Source organism: Podarcis filfolensis (genome assembly GCF_964270895.1).
Source record: "Podarcis filfolensis genome assembly, chromosome: 17".
NCBI lineage: Eukaryota > Metazoa > Chordata > Lepidosauria > Squamata > Lacertidae > Podarcis > Podarcis filfolensis.
Window position 1 is genome coordinate 34,879,155 of NC_139621.1, and position 21,805 is coordinate 34,900,959.

A 21,805-nucleotide genomic window follows, 5' to 3' on the forward strand; every position below is an offset into this window, starting at 1 on the left:
ATCATACCTGATCAGCCAGTCGGAGGATTTGAAGAAGTTCCCATCTGCATCTTGCTTCCCTCTCTTCTCCTGTTGGAGGGGAAAGATGCAAGTGGGGAGAGGGGGGGAGCAGAAGAGATTTCTTCTATGTGATAGTTGCACAATGAGCTTGATTGACAGGTGCCTGGCTTAACTTTGAGCTTTAACTGATGCCGGCTATGGCTTTGCAACAGTGCAAGTAGAAATACGACGTTCAGAAATGTCCTTTCTCTCTTCTTTCTCTCCCCACTCCCAAATGAAAAAGAGATTCTGGTGGTAATGAATAGAAGTGTTACCCTTTATTTATTTTGGTTGTGTGGGGGGATGTAATTTTGCAGCTGTATTCACCTCCCAAAAAAACATGTACAGTGGTACCTCGCAAGACGAAATTAATTCGTTCTGCGAGTTTTTTCGTCTTGCGAATTTTTCGTCTTGCGAAGCACTGATTCCCTGGGTATTAACGGTTTTAAGAAAACGGAAACAAACTTGCAAGACGTTTTCGTCTTGCAAAGCAAGCCCACAGGGAAATTCATCTTGCGAAGCAACTCAAAAAACGAAAAACTCTTTCGTCTTGCGAGTTTTTCGTCTTACGAGGCATTCGTCTTGCGAGGTACCACTGTAGGTCATTTTCATAGAACTTAGAGTGCCCACATATGGGACAGTGATTCCTAAAGTTTTTCAGGGCACTGCTCCCTTGGTTCCATAAACTCAGGCCATCGCCCTTTCTCTATATATAGCATTACTCAGAATAGATATTTGCATGACCCACTAATGAAGATAATAACAATCAAATTCAAAACACAGTGGTACCTCAGTTTTCGAACATAATCCATTCCGGAAGACTGTTCGACTTACAAAATGTTCGAAAACTGAAGCATGCCTTTCCAGAAGCATTTACGTCCAGAAAACTCAATATGGAAGCCATGTGGCACGTTCTGCTTCCGAAAAGCATTCAAAAACCGGAGCAGCTACTTCCGGGTTTTTGGCGTTCGAAAGCCAAAATGTTTGACTTCCGAGACGTTCAAAAACCAAGGTACTACTGTACTAACAAAGATTTCAAAATCCAATTAAAACTACTTAGTTCAATAAAACAAAACTGATGAACTTGGACCAGTGGAACCAACTTTTCAAAGTCTGATAGTCGTTTACACCTTCATTGCTGCCATGCCTTCCCCTTGCCTCTTAGCACCTCCTTAGGTAATCTCATACTGACAGCTTCCAGGAGTCACAGGTGAGAGTTGAGTGCAGGTTGGGGACCAAAGGCGGACAAGCTACCCCAGAAGGAGCATGACGACGATCCCCATAGACCCCTGAAAATGGCTTTCACTAGACAGCTAAACCAGATGAAGGTAGCCAATGGGTCTCAAACCCTCAGTGAGTTAGGGACTTCCCGTGCATGCAAAGACAGGGTCCCATGGATTGAGTAAAGGTAAAGGGACCCCTGACCATCAGGTCCAGTTGTGGCCGACTCTGGGATTGCGGCACTCATCTCACTTTATTGGCCGAGGGAGCCGGCGTACATCTTCTGGGTCATGTGGCCCGCATGACTAAGCCTCTTCTGGCGAACCAGAGCAGCACACGGAAACGCCGTTTACCTTCCCGCCGGAGCGGTACCTATTTATCTACTTGCACTTTGATGTGCTTCGAACTGCTAGGTTGGCAGGAGCAGGGACCGAGCAATGGGAGCTCACCCCGTCGCGGGGATTCGAACTGCCGACCTTCTGATCGGCAAGCCCTAGGCTCTGTGGTTTAACCCACAGCCCCATGGATTGAGTAGGTGAGACCAATAATGGGTCCAACAGTCAAGAAGGTGGTTCCTGCACGTGCTGCAGAGGGAAGTGAGGGGCAGATGGGTCTTGTCAACCTGGGAAGGCAGTGTGGGATGTATTTTCACTGTAGCAGTCAAATACAACATTTCCTGTTTCCTAGAGCGGACACACAGGGGAATGTTGCTCCAGACAAGGAGGACTTCCAGTCATACTTGCCCTGGAGCAAGTAGATGTGACCAGGTAGATGGGCACGACCCTAGCAGACCCTATAAAAGAACTAGTCATGCAGCTATCTTCCTCTTTTGCTACTGCTCTTTTGCCATCTTCCTCTCTGTTGGCTCTCAGCCAGCAGCACATGGGCTCATCCCTCATGGAGGATGAACCCACACTTTTCTCTGTAACTGTAACTACAAACTAAAGCCTGCCTTCAGGACCATACAGTGGTACCTCTGGTTACATACTTAATTCATTCCGGAGATCCGTTCTTAACCTGAAACTGTTCTTAACCTGAAGCACCACTTTAGCTAATGGGGCCTCCCGCTGCTGCTGCCGCACCACCGCCGCACGATTTCTGTTCTCATCCTGAAGCAAAGTTCTTAACCCGAGATAATATTTCTGGGTTAGCGGAGTCTGTAACCTGAAGCGTAGGTAACCCGAGGTACCACTGTACTGTGAACTGAACATAAGTAAACTTCACCATTACAGTGGTACCTCGGGTTACATACGCTTCAGGTTACATACGCTCCAGGTTACACACTCTGCTAACCCAGAAATATTATCTCGGGTTAAGAACCTTGCTTCAGGATGAGAACAGAAATCGTGCTCCAGCGGCGTGGCAGCAGCAGGAGGTCCCATTAGCTAAAGTGGTGCTTCAGGTTAAGAACAGTTTCAGGTTAAGAACGGACCTCCGGAACGAATTAAGTACTTAACCTGAGGTACCACTGTACGTTTAAAAGAAGACGGTCATATCATTATTGTTTTTAAGAGGGAACTAAAGGGGAATTTACCAGGAACAATCCTATCTGGACAAGCCAGACTGGATTGCTCAACTTATATGGTTCTAATGAATGCATCAACTAGCTTCCCACAATGTGCAAGGGAATGTGCTCTGCTACTAGCTCACTAGCATGAGTGAGGAAGGATAATCAATATATCCTCCCCTGCTATCCTCAACATTCTCACAGGCAGCCAATCTAGGAGAAGGAAACTCTGATCCTAAACTTCTGCCTTGCGGGATGTCCTCAGGAAAAGAAAAGGCAAAGGAGTAAACCCTACACAAATCTGGAGTAGCGTCCCAAAACAGTTGGATGGAGCCTTGTACGTGGTGCGCTAGGAAGACATGGAAACACCCCACAAGCAAATTGGCATGAGTGCTCATTATGCTATACCCACTCAGAACAAATGCTTGATAAAGACCAGACATAGTCTGACCACCACATGCACTTTGTGCAAGCAAAGATGGATGCTCAATAAACAGATTGTCTGCAGGAGCCTTAACAAGTTTCAATAAATATGACAGCTCCTCATATTCAGCAAATGGTAATTATCAAGGGGTTCCAGGAAAGGATGCGCTGTGCGCTAATTTGCACTCCCTCCCTCCTTGCTTAGGGTCTTGGATAAGCTGCAAGAGACGAGCAACAGCCTGGGTGTCTCCATCTGCCTCCCAGCTTGGCTTAGCTCCCTGCACAAAGCTTGTACAGTCGGTCTTTGTAGTGGGGCCGGGGTGGATTGTGCCTGGAAAGAATTGTGTTGACATGTGGTGGTAAGAAATTGTGCTGATAAGAAACGGCCTTATAGAACTGCACTCTGTAGTGTGGGGTGAGAGAGAGAGAGAGAGAGAGAGAGAGAGGGAGGGAGGGAGGGAGGTAGTCATCAGAGCCAGAGCAAAGGGACAAAATAGCCACAAGGGAAAGCCTTCGTAATGGTCAAGTTTGAGAATGGATCAAAGGTTCTGTCCCCAGCTGGTTTTGAAATACAGCAGAAATGCACACACAAGCATCTTATTAAAATACAGAGGACTGAAATCAGCCTCGTTATTGATGATATTTAGATCCTGCCTTTTCATTAAAGAGCTTTGAGTGTAGGACATACCGTATTTTTCGCTCCATAAGGTGCACCTGACCATAAGGTGCACCTAGTTTTTAGAGGGGGAATTCAAGGAAAAAAATATTATTTAAAGGGAGCGCTGAGCAGAACCTGTATGCATCCCAGGCTCTGCTCAGCGCTCCCTTTCACGAGCCGCGTGGAGCGTGTGTGCGGCGCTTGCAGGCTTTTCCCCGAGGAGGGAGAAGCCCCCAAGAGCCACACACACACTCCGCGCGGCTCTTTAAAGGGAGCGTAGCTCTTGGGGACTTTTGTGGGCAAAAGCCAAGGATAGCCGCACTCTCTCTAGCTGTTCTGGCTTCTGGGGTAGCCTGCGAAGCCTCCGCAGGGCAGCGGGGAGCCTTCATCCCACTGCCCTGCGGAGGCTTCGAGGGCTACCCCAGAGCTGCTCAGGAGTGCGGGGCATCTGCGCGCAGCCTGCCCGCTGTTGCCAGGGCTGGCGGGGGAAGCCCGGGTCCCCGCCGCCGCCGCCCCAGGGACCACACATTCACTCCATAAGACGCACAGACATTTCCCCTTAGTTTTTAAGAGGAAAAAAGTGCATCTTATGGAGCGAAAAATACGGTAAGTTGTCCCATTTTGCTTCTCTGCACCACAACCATGTGAGGCAGTCTGAGCTTCAGAGACACTGGCTGGCCTAAGGTCCCCAGACCAGTTTCATGGCAATCTGGGTCTCTGCAGTCGCGAGTAACACTCCAGAATGCCACACCAGCCCCCCCCCTCGCTTGCTTATTAACAATTTGTTAGAAACACCACGTTGGAATCCTGTTGCCAATTCTATTGTTGCCAATACAGTTTGAGAAAGAAAAGCCGAGCTAAGTTGCTTAGACAAAGGGCTGGATCAGAAGGCTTGAAGAAAGAGAGTGCATCACTTTTATATCGAAAGGCTTCCCAAAATCCAACACTTGTACCTCATCCCCAAACTTTTGTTTAAATAAAAAACCCAAATATATACTGGAGACCTAGTCCTGCTAGGTATACTTCTCCACTAGGAGTAAGGAACCTTTTCAACAACTTTCTGAGGGCCACATACAGTGGTACCTCGGGTTACATACGCTTCAGGTTACAGACTCCGTTAACCCAGAAATATTGCTTCAGGTTAAGAACTTTGCTTCAGGATGAGAACAGAAATTGTGCTCCGGCGGCACAGCAGCAACAGGAGGCCCCATTAGCTAAAGTGGCGCTTCAGGTTAAGAACAGTTTCAGGTTAAGTACAGACCTCCAGAACGAATTAAGTTCTTAACTCGAGGTACCACTGTACTTGTGAATATGACCAGAGACTCATTCCAGCCATGCAGGATTCTGACATTTCTGGGCACATATACATGGGCATAGCTGGGGGGAGGCAGCTGCCCTCCCACACATATCAAGTCAATAAATAAAAATACTTAACTAAAAGTATAATCAATGAAAGAATTTGAAATTGAAGTGCTCACTGAGGTCACTTGGATGATGTTGTGGTGCATTCTAGTGAAGATTTCAACAGATTTTTCAGAGCACTTGGGGTCAAAAGAAAGTAATTTAAAACAACTGTTGTTGGTGCCAAAATCCCAAAGGAGCAAAAAGACTATTTATGTCTGCGACCACGGCTGCACGGATGTTCCTGGCCCAGAGATGGAAAGAAGATAAAGTCCCTACCAGAGAAGAATGGCAGATGGAGTTAATGGACTATGCTGAAAGGGCTAAAATGACTGGAAGAGTCAGAAGCCAGGAAGAGCAAAATTTTAACAAGGAATGGGGAAAATTTATAACTTATCTTAAAGACCATTGTAAACTGTTAAATTTGTTAGTAGGATTGGCATAGCACTTTTAGTTTAAGGTTGATTCTGGAAGACGTCAAGGATTTGGAGTATCATAAAAGATGCGGGAAGAAATAATTAATAATAGGACCCACAAAGGGGAGGATAGAAGTCCAGGAGATTCCTTGGAATCTTGTTTTTATGATTTATGTTTGATATACCTCTGTAAATTTTTAATTTGAAAAACCAAATAAATAACTAAATTTGTAAAACAACAACAACAACAACAAAAACCTGTTGTTGAGACCTTTCATTCCGAATCTGCTAGACAGAGCCAGGCAGAGGATGATGGCAGGTGGATGTCCTGCCTGCCCCCCAAATCCTGGCTACACCCATGCACACATACAAACTTCCCTCCATCCAAGAAATCAAGGGACATTATCAGGGTTGTTGTTGTTAATACAATTTATATACAGCGGTACCTCAGGTTAAGAACTTAATTAATTTTGTTTTGTTTTTTTAAAGATATTTATTGAAGTTTCACAAAAACGTAAGTTTACAAAATGAAAAAAGGTCATATAATAAGAAAAAGATACAAAGAAAAGAACATAGAGAAATACATGAAAAAGAAAAAAGATGAATAAAAATACAAAAGACAAAAGACAAATAGCTAAAAAAAGAATTAAAAACAAATCCGTTTTTTGTAACTTTGAACTCATTAGCTTATTTCCTTGGCCTCCTCATACCTCCCCTTTTTATATTCCCATTTAAATAATCAAATCAGCAAATCCTTACCCTCTTTCATTTATCTTAACTCTGTATCTTAACATATTATAACTCTAAGAACTTAATTAATTTTGGAGGTCCATTCTTAACCTGAGGTTCCACTTTAGCTAATGGGGCCTCCCGCTGCCACCACGTGATTTCTGTTCTCATCCTGAAGCAAAGTTCTTAACCCGAGGTACTATTTCTGGGTTAGCGGAGTCTGTAACCTGAAGTGTATGTAACCTGAGGTACCACTGTACTGCCCTTTATCAAAAGACCCCAGGACATTGTACAACATTAAGAACACATTTTACGAACCCTAATAATAACACAATAAGAAGCATAATAATAAAATAATCATAATAACAACACACACACACACACACCAACTTTAGCAGGCTATAGATAATTTAATGGCCAACAGCCTGGGTAAAGAAGAATGTTTTCTCCTGGTGTATAAAGGTCCCAAACTGGTGGCCTGTGGTGGCCCAGATTCAACTCCCAGGGCAATTTATGGGCAATTAATTTGTATTAAGATATGGCAAAAGTTTTCCCCACAGTTTCATTCAGAAGCAGAGAAATGCACTGTAATATTCTTGTAGGAGTCCACCCATTTTTTTGCACCTCAGTCATTGATTTTTCCCATCCCGTGTCCGTAAGGATTAAGCGTTAAGTGTGCAGAGCTGGGAATAAAGCTGTCCTCTCCACAGCTACAAATAAATATGCTTTTCTGAATCCATCTGGTCCAGAATCTTCTCTCCAAAAGTCAGAAAGCACTAGGCAATGCAAGACTGAGCAAATCAAATGAAGACCTGTTTATAAGGGCTTTCTCGGTAGTGGCGCCCACCCTGTGGAATGCGTAATTATATAACGTTTAGCAAACTTCTGAAGGCAGCCCGGTATAGGGAAGCTTTTTAAGGTTTAAGGATTTATTATGTTTTTATATGTGCTGGAGGCTGACCAGAATGGCTGGAGCAACCCAGTCAGATGGGCGGGGTATAAATAATAATAATAATTATTATTATTATTACAGTGGTACCTCGGGTTAAGTACTTAATTTGTTCTGGAGGTCCATTCTTAACCTGAAACTGTTCTTAACCTGAAGCACCACTTTAGCTAATGGGGCCTCCTGCTGCCGCTGCGCCGCCACCGCACAATTTCTGTTCTCATCCTGAAGCAAAGTTCTTAACCCGAGGTACTATTTCTGGGTTAGCGGAGTCTGTAACCTGAACCATATGTAACCTGAAGCGTATGTAACCCAAGGTACCACTGTATTACTACAGTCATACCTCAGGTTACAGATGCTTCAGATTCTCCGTTTTCGGGTTGCACGCCGTGCTGAGCCCAGAAGTACTGGAACAGGTTACTTCTGGGTTTTGGCGCTCGCACATGTGCAGAAGCACTAAATCGCGCTTTGTGCATGCGCAGAAGCGCCGAATCACAACCTGCACATGCACAGACACGGTGCTGCAGGTTGTGAACGCTGCGGGTTGCGAACATGCCTCCCGCACGGAACACGTTCGCAACCTGAGCGTCCACTGTATTGCAGTGGCACCTCAGATTTCGGACGTCTCCGTTGCCAAAAACCCAGAAGTAAATGCTTCCATTTTCAAACGTGCCTCAGAAGTCAAACGGCTTCCGTTGTGTGTATCTGTTGCTTTTCACAATTTTCCCTATTGTATTGGCAGACTACCCTTTGCACCTCAGTTTTCGAACGTTTCGGAAGTCAAACGGTCTTCTGAAACAGATTACGTTCGAAAACCGAGGTTCCACTGTATTATTAGACAGAGCCCAAACATTTGCATTTGTGCAGGTGGTTTGGATTGTGTTCCTTGGTGCATATTTCAGATCTTTTCAGCAAACCAAGAGCAGTGATAGGGGTTGCACGATGAACCGCCGACAATTAAACCCTGGAAGAACCATAAAACAAGATCCCTTTGTGCCCTCTGTACGTCAGGTGCAGGTTTTTCACACACGTACACAAAATGTTACATTTACATCTGAGGGACAACCGCATCTCAAAGCAGGTGTGAACAATTATGCCATTAGACACATACACACTGCAAAAAAAAAAAAAACCCACACACAAAAAAATCTTGGAACAGAAGGGACTCAGCAGGTATTAATCCTGGGATCCAAAGGGAATTACTCTGTATTCTGTATGGAAAGCTTCATCTCCTTACAGACTCAGTTAAGTAGCATTAATACAAATATTCATTTGTCAATGGTAATTTTACAGATGGGAGAACTCCTAACAGATGGCCTCCTGCCTTTCTCCCCCTACCCACACAAGAGCAGTGTAGCCAGGGACAGGTGCCAACAGAGGAGGAAGCCCCGTGTCCTTCCTATTTCCTGAGCTGAAGGCATCCTCTGCCGTGTCCTCTATTCCCCCAGCATCTGTGGCGTGTGGCAGGTGCGATGGCAGCAGCCCCACGGAAGACGTGCCGCCATGTCGATTCCGGAGAGCTAAGCTCCGTAGAGATGGGAACTCTAGCAGGCTTGGCATTGTGCTTCCAGAGACTGATTCGGAGGTCTCCCCCTGAGATAATTGCCGTCTGAAAGGGCTAATGCCGAGGGAATCCAGGGAGCCCGCGTCTTCCTCGGCGGCGTAAAAGCCGGAAGAAAATTGGCTTAATTTCACCAGGGTGTCCCCGCAAAAGAAGCTTGCCGTTGTTCTGAAATGTTGCCATAGATACCGCCAACAAAGCACTCTGCGTGAAATAAAACGAGGGGGAAATGTAGGGAAATGAAGACACCTGAACCGTTGCGCTCCCTTTGTTGTGCCACAGGCTTGGCAGACAAACGTAACTCTGCCACCCCCAGCCCCCCCCAAGAGATATTCATAGAAGTGAAGCTAGGTTGAAAGAGGACTTGCTTCTGATGGTATGCAAGGCACGCTCGGCCCCTTCTTACTTCTGGTTAATAAGGTTTTGCCGTTGTATCACAAAACCTCCTTGATCAAAAGCAACCACGACACAAAATACATTTGTGTGTGCTTCACAGACAGTGATCCCCCACTCTCAAACCAGTTTCAGCTCAAGGAAAAGCATTTTGTTGGTCCACAGACATCGCGGCATTTTTTCTTCCAGCGATGAAAGCTCTTCTGCTCAGTGACACCCAAGAACATCGCAACTGGCTGCAACTGCAGAATACTTGCAACCCACTAGCCCAATTCAAATGCAATGCTAAACCATAAGTTTCGCATTGCGTGGCAAGGCCCCTCCTCCTCCCCGGAGGTTGAATAAAGACACTTGACGCCAGTATTTTAGGTTAATAGGCTAAAAAAGGCCACAATTTTATTGGCTTCAGATTGTGAGTGCTACAGTCATACCTCGGGTTGAAGTAGCTTTGGGATAAGCATTTTCGGGTTGCGCGCCGTGGCGACCCGGAAGTAAAGGAGCGTGTTACTTCCAGGTTTCACCGTTTGCGCATGCGCAGACGCTCAAAATGATGGTCTGCTGAAACAAGCCAGGATTAGAAACCGTAACTTGATCTTGGCTTGCTTTAATAAGCTATACTTGAATCTAACACAAATTGGTCCAGTCGTGACATAAAGACAAACTGTGGTTAGTCTAACTGAGGGAAGAGGTGCTTATGGTCTCCTCAAGGCCTTACAAGAAGAGGAGGAGGAGTTGGGCGAAGGTGTTTTCCTGAATCTCAAGCCAACCTCATTACACTAATGGTGTAAAATTTGCCTTTTTAAATTTGTCCCCTAAATTGTCGCACTTTAGTGGTTAGCTGCTCAGAAACTGCTAGAAATGACAACTTTTCATACCATGCCTTTATAAAGAGCCCCCCCCAAATATTTCCAATACTTAGAAATTAATATTCTTGCAGCCGTGAAGAAAAATCCAGCTAAAGTTTTACTTTTCCCATCATTGTTCTGGTTGTCCCGAATATTAATTGATGCACCCTCTCTTCATGCTCGATTTACATTTTTATTTTTATTTTAAATAGTTTTTTTTCAGGGTCTGAAATCAATTTGCAAACAGTTCAATAGCGGCAGGAAGAAAGCTATGCAGAAGCAGTCTGGGTCCAGTATGAGGAAACACAGTTTGAATCTATGAGAAAGGGAGACAGCTCCACGTGCTGGATAATCGGAGCCTTTTCTTGATGCTTCCTTTCTGTTGTCAAAGGCAGCTCCACAACCACGAGGGCTTGGATGATGAACAAAATGAAATAAAAGTAGCAGTTTATGGCATTCAGATTTTGTAAATGTGGCATGCTATAAATTGCTGGACAGATTTTTTCTTTCCAGGGCAGCAAACTAAACACAGTCCTAAAGCCAATGGATGCATTTTGTTTGCCCTGTCTTAACACAAAGAATTAGCACAGGTGGTGCTGTGGGTTAAACCACAGAGCCTAGGACTTGCCGATCAGAAGGCAGTTTGAATCCCCGCGACAGGGTGAGCTCCCGTTGCTCGGTCCCTGCTCCTGCCAACCTAGCAGTTTGAAAGCACGTCAAAGTGCAAGTAGATCAATAGGTACCACTCTGGCGGGAAGGTAAACAGCGTTTCCGTGCGTTGCTCTGGTTCGCCAGAAGCGGCTTAGTCATGCTGGCCACATGACCCGGAAGCTGTACGCCGGCTCCCTCGGCCAATAAAGCGAGATGAGCGCCGCAACCCCAGAGTCGGCCACGACTGGACCTAATGGTCAGGGGTCCCTTTACCTTTTAAGCACAACAAAAAGTGTAGCCCATCAATTTTTTGCTAGCTTCCCATTCTATAGAGAACTCATTATGCCAAAGGACAATGTATATGACAAGCCCACTAAACTGCCATTCTGAAATGCATGTACTTTCTCCCTGCTCTTCCAGCTCCCGCTATTGTTGTACCCCCAAAGAGGATTCACAATGTAACTGGAGCCCAAGTCTACCTGTCTTGTGAGGTGAAAGCAGTCCCAACACCCATCATCACCTGGAAGAAGGTATGTGAAAGATGCCAAGTGTTTTATGGGGTAGAGATCTAGAGCTGAGCCAGCCTTGTTTCTGATGTTCGATGCTGAAGCTTCTGTCATTTTGGGAAATGATATATAATGAGTTGAAAAAAATGTTCAAATTAACTTTTATTTTTTTTAAAAAAACAGAGGCTTTTTTATTAGGAATTGTAGGTGATGATGTTCCAAGGGAAAGGAAAAGACTTTTCGTGTATGCAAAAACAGCCACACAGATGTTACTAGCCCAGAGATGGAAAGAAGATAAAGTCCCTACCAGAGAAGAATGGCAAATTAAACTGTTGGACTATGCCAAAATGGCAAAACTGACCGGAAAGCTCAGGAACCAAGAAGACCAAAACTTTAACAAAGAATGGGGGAAATTTGTAATTTATATTGGAGACCACTGTAAGCAGATGAGAACATTAGCAGGGTTGCAATAACACTTGTAATGTAGCAATTACTGTGGAGATAATGGAGTTGTATAAAATATGGACTATTGAAAAAGATGCAGCAGAAAAGGTTAGGACCCATGGAGGGGGAGGTGGGAAGTCTAGAGATTCGGAGGAATCTTTAAATGTGGATGGTTATATTGTTATAATTTTATATTTGTAAAATCAATTTATTATAGAAGATGAAGCTTCACTTTCAGGTAGAGCCAGTGATCTGGAAACTGGTATATAGGCTGTTGTCCTCTCCAGATCTTGGTTTTCCTACAACTGACTTCCCCCAACCTGGTGCCCTCCAGGTATTTTGAACTACAACTCCCATCAGCCTCTACCAAAACTTCTGGAGGGCACTAGCTTAAGGAAGGCTGTTCTCATAACCAGTAAGTTCAGATGCCCTAGATGTTTACATCAAATTTAGAATCATAGAATTGTAGAGTTGGAACCACAAGGATCATCTGGTCCAACCCCCTGCAGTGCAGGAATCTTTTAGCCAACATGGGGCTCAGACCCATTTCTCTGAGATTAAGTCTCCTGCTCTACCGAACAAGCTTGAAGTGGTATAACTGCACCACTCAAGGTTGCTTACAATACTAGCATTAGGAACCAGGGGATTCAAATGTCAGGAGTTCAACCCTACACTCGAGTAGGACCCTGGCAGAGATACATGCCCGACTGGCATGTTCCCTCCCTCCTAGTCGATCGTTCGGGAGCTTCAAAAGCTTTCTTCAGCCCGAACATCACAGCGACCGATGCCAACCAACACACCCAACACATTTAGGGATCTGCAGAGTTTGCGCAGTTGCGTAACAGACCTCAGCAACTCAGCATTTTGGCTAATCTACTTTATTTACATATAAACACACACGGAGCACTGCAACATGGCTCCCTCTCTCTCTAGCATCAGACAGCAAAGAGAAAAAAAGAACAAAGAACAACAGTCCCACTTCACGGAACACAGTGACACAAACATCCTGTCTCCGTTGCTTCCAACTCTGTGGAGTCAAAACATACACCGTCATGTGATAGACAACAATCCCATGACTGCAATCATGGAGCAGGAATTCTAACATCAAATGCAAAAACAGCATCCAATTTTATGGCCCAGGAAATGTCCGGGAAAGCTTAGCTTCATGGAGGGTGGGGTTCACATTCGGATCTGGGCTTAAAGCCTGTCTACTGTGTTTTCACCTTGCTAAAACTCTACAGGTCACGGAGTCCCCAAAGGGAGTGAAGCTCTTAGAAGAACTTCCTGGAGACAGAGTCAACATGGCAGTGCAGGTCCGAGGTGGTCCTTCAAAACATGAGAGCACAGGCTGGGTTTTGGTAAGTTCCCATTGCACTATATAGTTCAAGAGTGCCCCTCCGTACAGCAGTAGGTTGCCTCGTTGCGAGAAGCGAGGTTACAGGGAACCAGACAGAGGGCCTTCTCGGTAGTGGCACCCGCCCTGTGGAACGCCCTCCCTTCAGATGTGAAGGAAATAAGCAGCTATCTTCTCTTTAAAAGACTTCTGAAGGCAGCCCTGTTTAGGGAAGTTTTTAATATTTAATGCTTTATTGTTTTTAACACTTGATTGGAAGCCGCCCAGAGTGGCTGGGGAAACTCAGCTAGATGGGTGGGGTATAAATAATAAATTGTTGTTGTTGTTGTTGTTGTAGTGGAGCAGCATTGCTGAACAACAAATAGAGCAGGATGATGTGTGGACTATCCGGTATAAATCCATTGTTATTGCATCAGTGTTGCAGAATATCCCAGGGAAAAAACCCACCAGTCTTCCCTTGTGGCAGCTGCCGTGAATTCTGAATCTATGAATTGTACAGACAGGAACTAACCCTTTTGGTTGCTACGGTTCACCTTTCCTCCTTTGTGTGTCTGTCTCCCTTCCAGATTAACCCACTGACAAAAGAAGACGAGGGCATTTACCAGTGCCATGCTACAAACATGGTGGGAGAAACACAGGCAGAGGGGAATATTAAAGTCCTAGAGCAAAGCAAAAATAAGAGGGGTAATTTCCCGGCATCGGATGACATGAAGTAGCAAGGTAATGTTGATGCTGCTGAGTCCTCTTTGAGTCTAGGAGTGCCATTTTAAGACATTGTGTATGTCCAGCTTGGGTCATAGTCAGCACTGATTTGTACATGGTTTACATGGTGTTCTTAATGAAAAGGTTCCTGCCCGGAGGAACTTACAGTGTTAATTTCAACTCAAGGAGAGAAAGGCAGAGGCATGAATACCAAGGAACTTCTAGAACAGCCTTAAAAATAAGCCTTCATAATAGTGCACTAAGAGGCTGGCAGCCAGTGTTTCTGTCCAAACGTGGGAAATCCCTCCTCACCAACTAGCATGTAAATACTAGTTAGCAAGCCAGTTTGGGAAAAGCCTTTTCCCAAACAAGCTAGTGGAATAGAGTAGGGCAGATGCATGAGTTTCCTTTCCGCAGCAGCCAGCACACAAAGTGGACTGGGAGATCCATCCCTCCTCCCTCTCTCACCTGCTTGGAATTCTACGCTCACCTCCATGAAATTCCTGGTCTACTATCATGCTTCATTCCAATGTATTTAAGGTTTTTTTTTCCAGGACTGGGGGGTTAAGACAAAGGCTTCGTTTTTAAGCAGCTTAGTGTAGTTACGGACGACAGGTAAAAGGAATTGTAGAGGGATTCTTGGCCCAGAGATGGAAAGAAGATAAAGTCCCGACCAGAGAAGAATGGCAGATTAAGTTGATGGATTATGCCCCAAAAAAGCTTAACAACGTTGGCCTACCCCCCTAAAAAAAGCTTGACAACTCTGAACTCCCCCCCCCCCAAAAAAAAACAACAACTGGTAGATCACTGCCATTTGTTTTTTCTGGGAGTAGATCACAGTCTCTTGGGAGTTGGACGTCCCTGGAATAACACTTGTAGTTTAATGGGAATTTTGGACATAATGGGAGATGTAAAAGATTTGGATTACCGGTATTATGAAAGATGCAGGAGGAAATGATTTACAACAGGACCCACAAAAGGGAGAGGGAGGAGGGAAGTCCAGGAAATTCTTTGGAACTTTGTTTTTATGTTGTATGTTGGATATGTGATTGAAAAACTTTAATCTGAAAAACCAAATAAAATTTATTTATTTATTTTTTAAAAAGAGGAATCATAGAGGGATTCCATTTTGCTCGTCATCCCATTTTCAAAGCCCCTTGCAGGATAAAGTGTGTTGTGAGATGGTGTCAACAAGTTTGGCACCATCACACCTGAGGACATATCACACCTGGTTCAGGGGACCTCTCAGTCTGTTTTCCCCCCCTACGTACTTTAAGATCAGCTAAGGAAGCCCAGCTTAGTGTCTCTGCCTCTTGGCCATCAAGTAAATGGGTGGATACAACAGTTGCACTCCATTCTCCTCCCATCTGTGGAACTTCCTTCCTAGAGAGGAGTGTTCATTATTGAGCTACTTTTTACATGGTGAAATGTGGACATGTAGACAGGTTTTTCCCAATTTATTGCTGACAGGTTGGGAGTTTTTTGGTGACATGTTCTTTCAGGCGACAGACTTTGTCATTTAAATGTGATTTTATTGCAACTACTGCGTTTTCACGGGACGCGGGTGGCGCTGTGGGTAAAACCTCAGCGCCTAGGACTTGCCGATCGCATGGTCAGCAGTTCGAATCCCCGCGGCGGGGTGCGCTCCCGTCGTTCGGTCCCAGCGCCTGCCAACCTAGCAGTTCGAAAGCACCCCCGGGTGCAAGTAGATAAATAGGGACCGCTTACCAGCGGGAAGGTAAACGGTGTTCCGTGTGCTGCACTGGCTCGCCAGATGCAGCTTGTCACGCTGGCCACGTGACCCGGAAGTGTCTGCGGACAACGCTGGCTCCCGGCCTATAGAGTGAGATGAGCGCACAACCCTAGAGTCTGGCAAGACTGGCCCGTACGGGCAGGGGTATCTTTACCTTTTTTTACTGCGTTTTCACAGCACTGCAAGCTGCTTTGAAAGCCTTCTAAGGCTATCAAATGGGAGGGGGTTAATAAGGCTCAAAACAAGTCAGCAAGCGAGCATTGAGATTATTCTTTGAATGTAAATGCTCCAAAATCCAGAAGCGGTTTTCTTATTTGCACTGTTCCCACAATAGAGTGGATCATGTTGCTGGAAGTAGTATTCTCCGAGTAGCAAAGATTCTTGTCATGCACTGAGTACTTCCATCTTCTAGGTATGCCTCCAGGCATGTCAGTATTTTGCAGGTGATTCATGCAGATGCTTTCGGTTTGCACAATTAAAGTGTCATGTGGCCCTAGCATAACATATCCACTTGAAAGAAAATCTCAGAGTTAATCCCTACCACAAAATACTGACAGCCTGGAGACAATCTGAGAGAGAAAGCAATCAGAAAATGGGTTAAAAAGAGAAGTGACTAGTAGTACTTGCTTTTCTACAATTTCCATAGCAATGTGGCCCTCTAATTTGGCCAAAGTAACTTTCAAAGGGGATTTTGCTGCACAACCTTTGGGTGGAGGTTAGTAGTCTTAATGCATCACCAGATGATCTCACCCAATAACTGTCTTTTCCCTCCATCCCTTCCTTCTAGGATGAAGTGATCGGACTACCTCTGAGGGAATCAGAGCCAAGCAGACTAGAAACCCATGGAATAGTGATTTGCTTTCTTAACTTGCTGAAGACTAGAAGATACCATTTTGATATTCTTATTGATTAATGGTGCAATTTGCACACCTTTTTCTTAGAGTGTCTGATTAATACTGGGCATGTAGTGAATGATGTAATAAATGCTCAATAAAAGCATGGTGGTTTTTTTACACTCTTAATTTTTTCTCTCTTTGTACTGCTGCTCAGATGTAGTTCTAACACAGCACCCGAGCAGCCTCTCCTTGTCTCACTGGCTTCTCACTGCAATTTACTATAAAAGACAAATCTCAACAGTAGAACTATAATACTTGTATCTTTGAAAGTAAACCCAAAGAAAGACTATTTGTTGTTGTCTTGACTTCTGGCAGTACACTGTCAGTTGTCTTTGTTTAATCTTTAAATAAGAAAAGGATTGCGACCTTTCCCCTCATTTTCCATACTGCTATGCCTTTAACCTATCATGCATAATTTAAGCAAGGCAGAAGAGCAGGGCAGGCAAAAAATAATAATGTGATCCTACATACACTTAACTAGGAATAAGTCCCATTGAATTCCATGGAGCGTACTTCCACGTAAGCATAGGATTGTGCTGTGACACTGCCAGAAACTTTCAGGCAAATTCAGTCATTTTGGTGGCACTTGTGGGCCAAAACAGCATCTTCAGATGCTTAAACAGAAGACATTTTTCATTATCAGCATTAGTCTGCATGAGAAATGTAGGCATGGCTTTCCTTCCCAAAATAGTGATTGCTTACAAGGCGCAATTTTCTAGCAGATCTCTGATTTCTCTCCTTCCAATGCCTCGAGAGAGAGGATTCATTCCTGATCAAAGAAATCTACACTAATCTGCATGACCGACAGCTGAAATAGCTATTTTAAAACAGCCACGCTAGATTTTTGCGAAGAAAAAGCTACTGGCTGCTGACACCTGGTGGCTACTTTCATACAGTGAAACACGCAGCAATTTCTTTTCTCCGTTAAGGAGAGCAATTGACACTCTGGTATATCATTGATTTTTAACTCACTTATACAGTGGTACCTCAGGTTACATACGCTTCAGGTTACAGACTCTGCTAACCCAGAAATAGTACCTCGGGCTAAGAACTTTGCTTCAGGATAAGAACAGAAATCGTGCTGTGGCATAACGGCGGCAGCAGGAGACCCCATTAGCTAAAGTGGTGCTTCAGGTTAAGAACAGTTTCAGGTTAAGAACGGACCTCCGGAACGAATTAAGTACTTAACCCGAGGTACCACTGTAGTAAATCCGGCATTGCTGACTATTTGATATGGGGAAAGAAAGACTCACTAATAAGATTGCCAGCCTGTTAATAGTTTCAAGGATTGCCTTGTGGAATCGAACCAAGACGAGAACTGTCTCCCAAGAGCCAGGTGCCCTTTTAAAGTATGCCTCTTCTGACTGTGGATGTTCCATTTAGGTATTCTGGCTGCTAATTGACCCATCTCCCAAGAATTTGTCTAATCCTTTTAAAAAGCCATCTCAGGCCCCATCCATATGCTGCAAGCAATAGCATAGAAGCCACTGTGATATGGCTGTTCCCAATGGTGGTATGGGGAGTAATAATGCCAGCCCTGTCACGCCTAACCCTAGCTCTCATTCATGAGCCTCATACTGATATAAACGGCTTCTTTTTGTCTGCCCAGAAACAACCTGCCAGTCAACTTCACTGCAGGATCTCAATCTCTAATTATGAGGGGGATGAACTTATCTGCTTGTCACCATTTTCTGCTGCCTTCTTTCCAATGTCACCCTGATTCATTAAGCAAAGAGGAAGAGTGGTCAGACCCAATTTTGGCACTACTTAGCATCAATTGGTTTTCAAATCTTTGCATTCTGAAAAGCCTAGAACATTATCCTCACCGTTCTTCATTCCTGCCTAGTCACACTAAGCTTCTACTATCCTCCTCGCATTATATGTGAAAAGACATTTGCAAAGGGAATAAAATTCTCTACAATGACTGTAATTGTAGAATGCCATGTTAGAACATATGCCACATTTTATTTCAGCCATTCAAGATTTAACCACCGAGATTGCACAGGATACAATGAGATACTCTGGTGATAACCATATCGTTAACATCTCAGAGATAAGCTCTACTCCAAAGAACTCTGTTTACAGGTAGCAATTTTCCCAAATCGGTTGATATAATCTCTGAAGAACAATAAATTTGTACCAAACATAAAGAAACCACATACTGGCACATGTAAATAACGGTTATTGGCTTTCTCTCTTTGGCTCTTCTACAATCTTCCCAAATATTTCAGTAGGAAATGTCTGGATGCATTTGTCAGGATACAGAGCCTCTTCTTTGCAGCCCATTCAATGGGAGAGCAACCACTGTCCGCCTGGGTCTTCCATTCAGCCCGTCCTTGATGTTCTTTTGTTTTCATATGCTTTCCAGCTTCTTTAAAATGAATGGAGCTGAAGAAAGAAGCATACACCCATTTTTAAAGCCACCTAGGTTTGTAGTCATAACCACATAGCAGTGAATTCCATAAGTTAACTGTGCACTGGCACAGAATATGGTCAACCACATGCTAGAACAAATGAAGCTTCTGAACTATACATTAGTTCTACACTTGAGCATCTCCCAATATTCACTGGTTGCTTCTGATACAGTTATTCCATAAAGTATTCCTATATACCTATTAGAGCATCTCTCCTCGAATACTCAATCTCGCCAATTACATTTTCATTCCTAGAAAATGTATCTATTATTCTAATATTCTCAATATATTTGCTCTTCCCTTCTCCAACTCAATCTATATATTAATTTCAAGCAACATACAGCTGCCCAACTCTCTTGTCTCACTGCTGTATTGATGGAATCTCCATTCCGCGTCCCAGCAAAAACAAGTGAGCTATTTGTACCTACCTACCATGAGTTGATGAAAAATAACTTCGTGTTTTGAATTTTCATATCTTAACACTGCAATTACAACTCAAGTGGGGAATATCTGGCCTACAAGGCTGCTCTCATCATGTCTTGCCCACTGTCTGGCTTCAGAGACCCAGAAAGAAAAAGGAGTCAAGCTAAGTGTGTGTGGCTCTAATGGGATTTTCATTCCTACCATTTCCAAAAATTCTTTGTAGAATTGAGCTTTGGGAGTTTTGAAGTTTGGAGACGCATCTGCCACACGAATTACATTCAGTCGCATCTTGGATCTACAAGGTGGAGCGAAAATCGGGTCTCCAAGAAGTGGTGTGTCATAAAGGGAGCTCTCTTAAAACAGCAGTGGTTTGGTTTTCACACCATGCAACATTCCCTCTTGCATCCAGAAGGTTGCACAGACGTTCCACTTGCACTGCTGTGGAGCTAGTCATTTGTATGCCAGCACTTTATGGGGAACAATTTATGGGGAACACGTAATTTATTACACACCTTTAGGCACCAGGCAAAAACATTCCTCTTTAACCAAGCCTTTGGTTGATTTGATTTACATCCGATGCCCTTTTAAAATGTGTGGGGGTTTTTTTTGGGGGGGGGGGTTACTGGGTTATTTTTATTATGTATTTTGTGGTTTTATATATTGATTTTATTCTGTGAACCGCCTGAGACCCCTGGGTATAGGGTGATATAGAAATTCAATAAATAATAATAATAACACATAATCAAATGTCCTTTCCATTTAGGAACATCTGACCCCCCCTCTCTCCCTCCCAAAAAAAATGCAGTGTTTCAAGTACATATTTTTCCAATTCACAGATCTCAACAGAAGCACACCATTGGTAAAGGTAAAGGGACCCCTGACCATTAGGTCCAGTCGTGGCCGACTCTGGGGTTGTGGCGCTCATCTCGCTTTACTGGCCGAGGGAACCGGCATACAGCTTCCGGGTCATGTGGCCAGCATGACTAAGCCGCTTCTGGCGAACTCAGAGCAGCGCACGGGAACGCCGTTTACCTTCCCGCCGGAGCGGTACCTATTTATCTACTTGCACTTTGACGTGCTTTCGAACTGCTAGGTTGGCAGGAGCTGGGACCGAGAAATGGGAGCTCACCCCGTTGCGGGGATTCGAAACGCCGACCTTCTGATCGGCAAGCCCTAGGCTCTGTGGGTAGCTGCACCCAGTTGTGACTCCTTGTTTGTGTGGAAAATGAGGTGATAAAAAGGCCTTGGCTGGGCTGCTCTTTGGAACTCCCTCCCTAGACAAACTAGGGCCGGCGGCTGCAGGCTTTGGCAGGCGCCAACCCTTCTTGGGCCGGCCCTGCCTCCGCCTGCCCTCGCTTGTCCCCACGGCCGGCCGGCCCCCAAGGCCTCTCTCCCCTCGCCCGCCCGCCCGCCACTCACTGATGCGCAGCGCCACCACGTAGATGAGGAAGGTGCGCACGGAGGAGAGGACGTCCTCGCGCATCTTCCGCTTCAGCTCCTCCGGGTCCAGCTTGGGCCCCAGGCCCTCGATGCGGAACATGGCCTCCCGCACCACCGCGTCCCTCAGGCGAGCGTCTCCCCTCCCGGCTCGGCTGGAGCGAAAGGCCGCTGGCTAGAACTCGCGCCGGAAAGGGCCTTCCTGTTCCTGCGCCGATTTCCTGTACGGGTCCCCGCTAGGGACAAACCTCCTTCCCCACGGTTGCCTTGTGCCGTCTACGGGTCGCCGCTAGGGACAAGCTTCGTTCCCCGTCGCTGCACCGCTCTCCTGTACGGGTGCCCGCTAGGCACAAACCTCCTTCCTCACGGTTGCCTTGTGCCGTCTACGGGTCGCCGCTAGGGCCAAGCTTCGCTCCCCGTCGCTGCACCGCTCTCCTGTACGGGTGCCCGCTAGGCACAAACCTCCTTCCTCACGGTTGCCTTGTGCCGTCTACGGGTCGCCGCTAGGGACAAGCTTCGTTCCCCGTCGCTGCACCGCTCTCCCGTATGGGTGCCCGCTAAGGACAAGCTTCCTTCCTTCCACCAGAACCGACCAAAGAACGGGAAAAGTAGTAGCAGCGTTACGAGCCATAAGAAGATGGAGCGATGCTACTTGAGTGCCCATGGGATTTTTATTACTTTTTAGGTTTGCATGAAGGGCAGCCCTTAGCCGTGTCTGCTTAGAAGTATAAAAGCGCTATTAAATCCGAGGAAACAACGTTTTGAATTGTTGTGACTCCGCTGAATTGCATTAATCGTCTTTTGGGACACCGAAATATTAATAGGGAATGGGGAAAACTTGTTTTTTTTTTTTTTTCACATTTAATTTTTTTTATTACTTGCATCAAGAAAAAGATTAAACAGAAGAATTATCTACACACACATGAGCTAATAAAAATAGAAATCATACACAATCATACACCACTAAAGAGAAAAAAAGTAAGAACAGAAGAAATATAAAAGAAAAAAAAAAACTTAATTTTCACATTTACTCCTTCTTAAATTAACACTTTCGGGACTTCCTTTAGCTTTCCCGACAATCATTCG

General features: G+C 45.0%; 2 protein-coding genes across 2 annotated transcripts in view; one reads left to right on the forward strand and one right to left on the reverse strand.

Annotated features, from left to right (window-relative positions):
- The window catches only part of IGFBPL1 (insulin like growth factor binding protein like 1), a 42,048-nt gene extending 25,477 nt beyond the window's left edge, over window positions 1-16,571 (forward strand). Inside the window, exons 2-5 of the mRNA XM_083593981.1 lie at window positions 11,211-11,320; window positions 12,982-13,098; window positions 13,661-13,814; window positions 16,337-16,571. Coding sequence (XP_083450107.1) covers window positions 11,211-11,320; window positions 12,982-13,098; window positions 13,661-13,810 — 377 coding nt within the window. The 3' untranslated portion in view covers window positions 13,811-13,814; window positions 16,337-16,571. The remainder of the gene's footprint in view (window positions 1-11,210; window positions 11,321-12,981; window positions 13,099-13,660; window positions 13,815-16,336) is intronic.
- Window positions 16,572-18,390: 1,819 nt separating this feature from the next.
- Window positions 18,391-20,938, reverse strand: TOMM5 (translocase of outer mitochondrial membrane 5). The gene is made up of 2 exons (XM_083594223.1): window positions 20,702-20,938; window positions 18,391-18,833 (listed from the first exon to the last, which is right to left on the reverse strand). The coding sequence occupies exons 1-2, from the start codon at window positions 20,820-20,822 to the stop codon at window positions 18,799-18,801; spliced, it is 156 nt and encodes a 51-aa protein (XP_083450349.1). The 5' UTR covers window positions 20,823-20,938; the 3' UTR covers window positions 18,391-18,798.
- Between the last annotated feature and the right edge of the window lie 867 nt (window positions 20,939-21,805).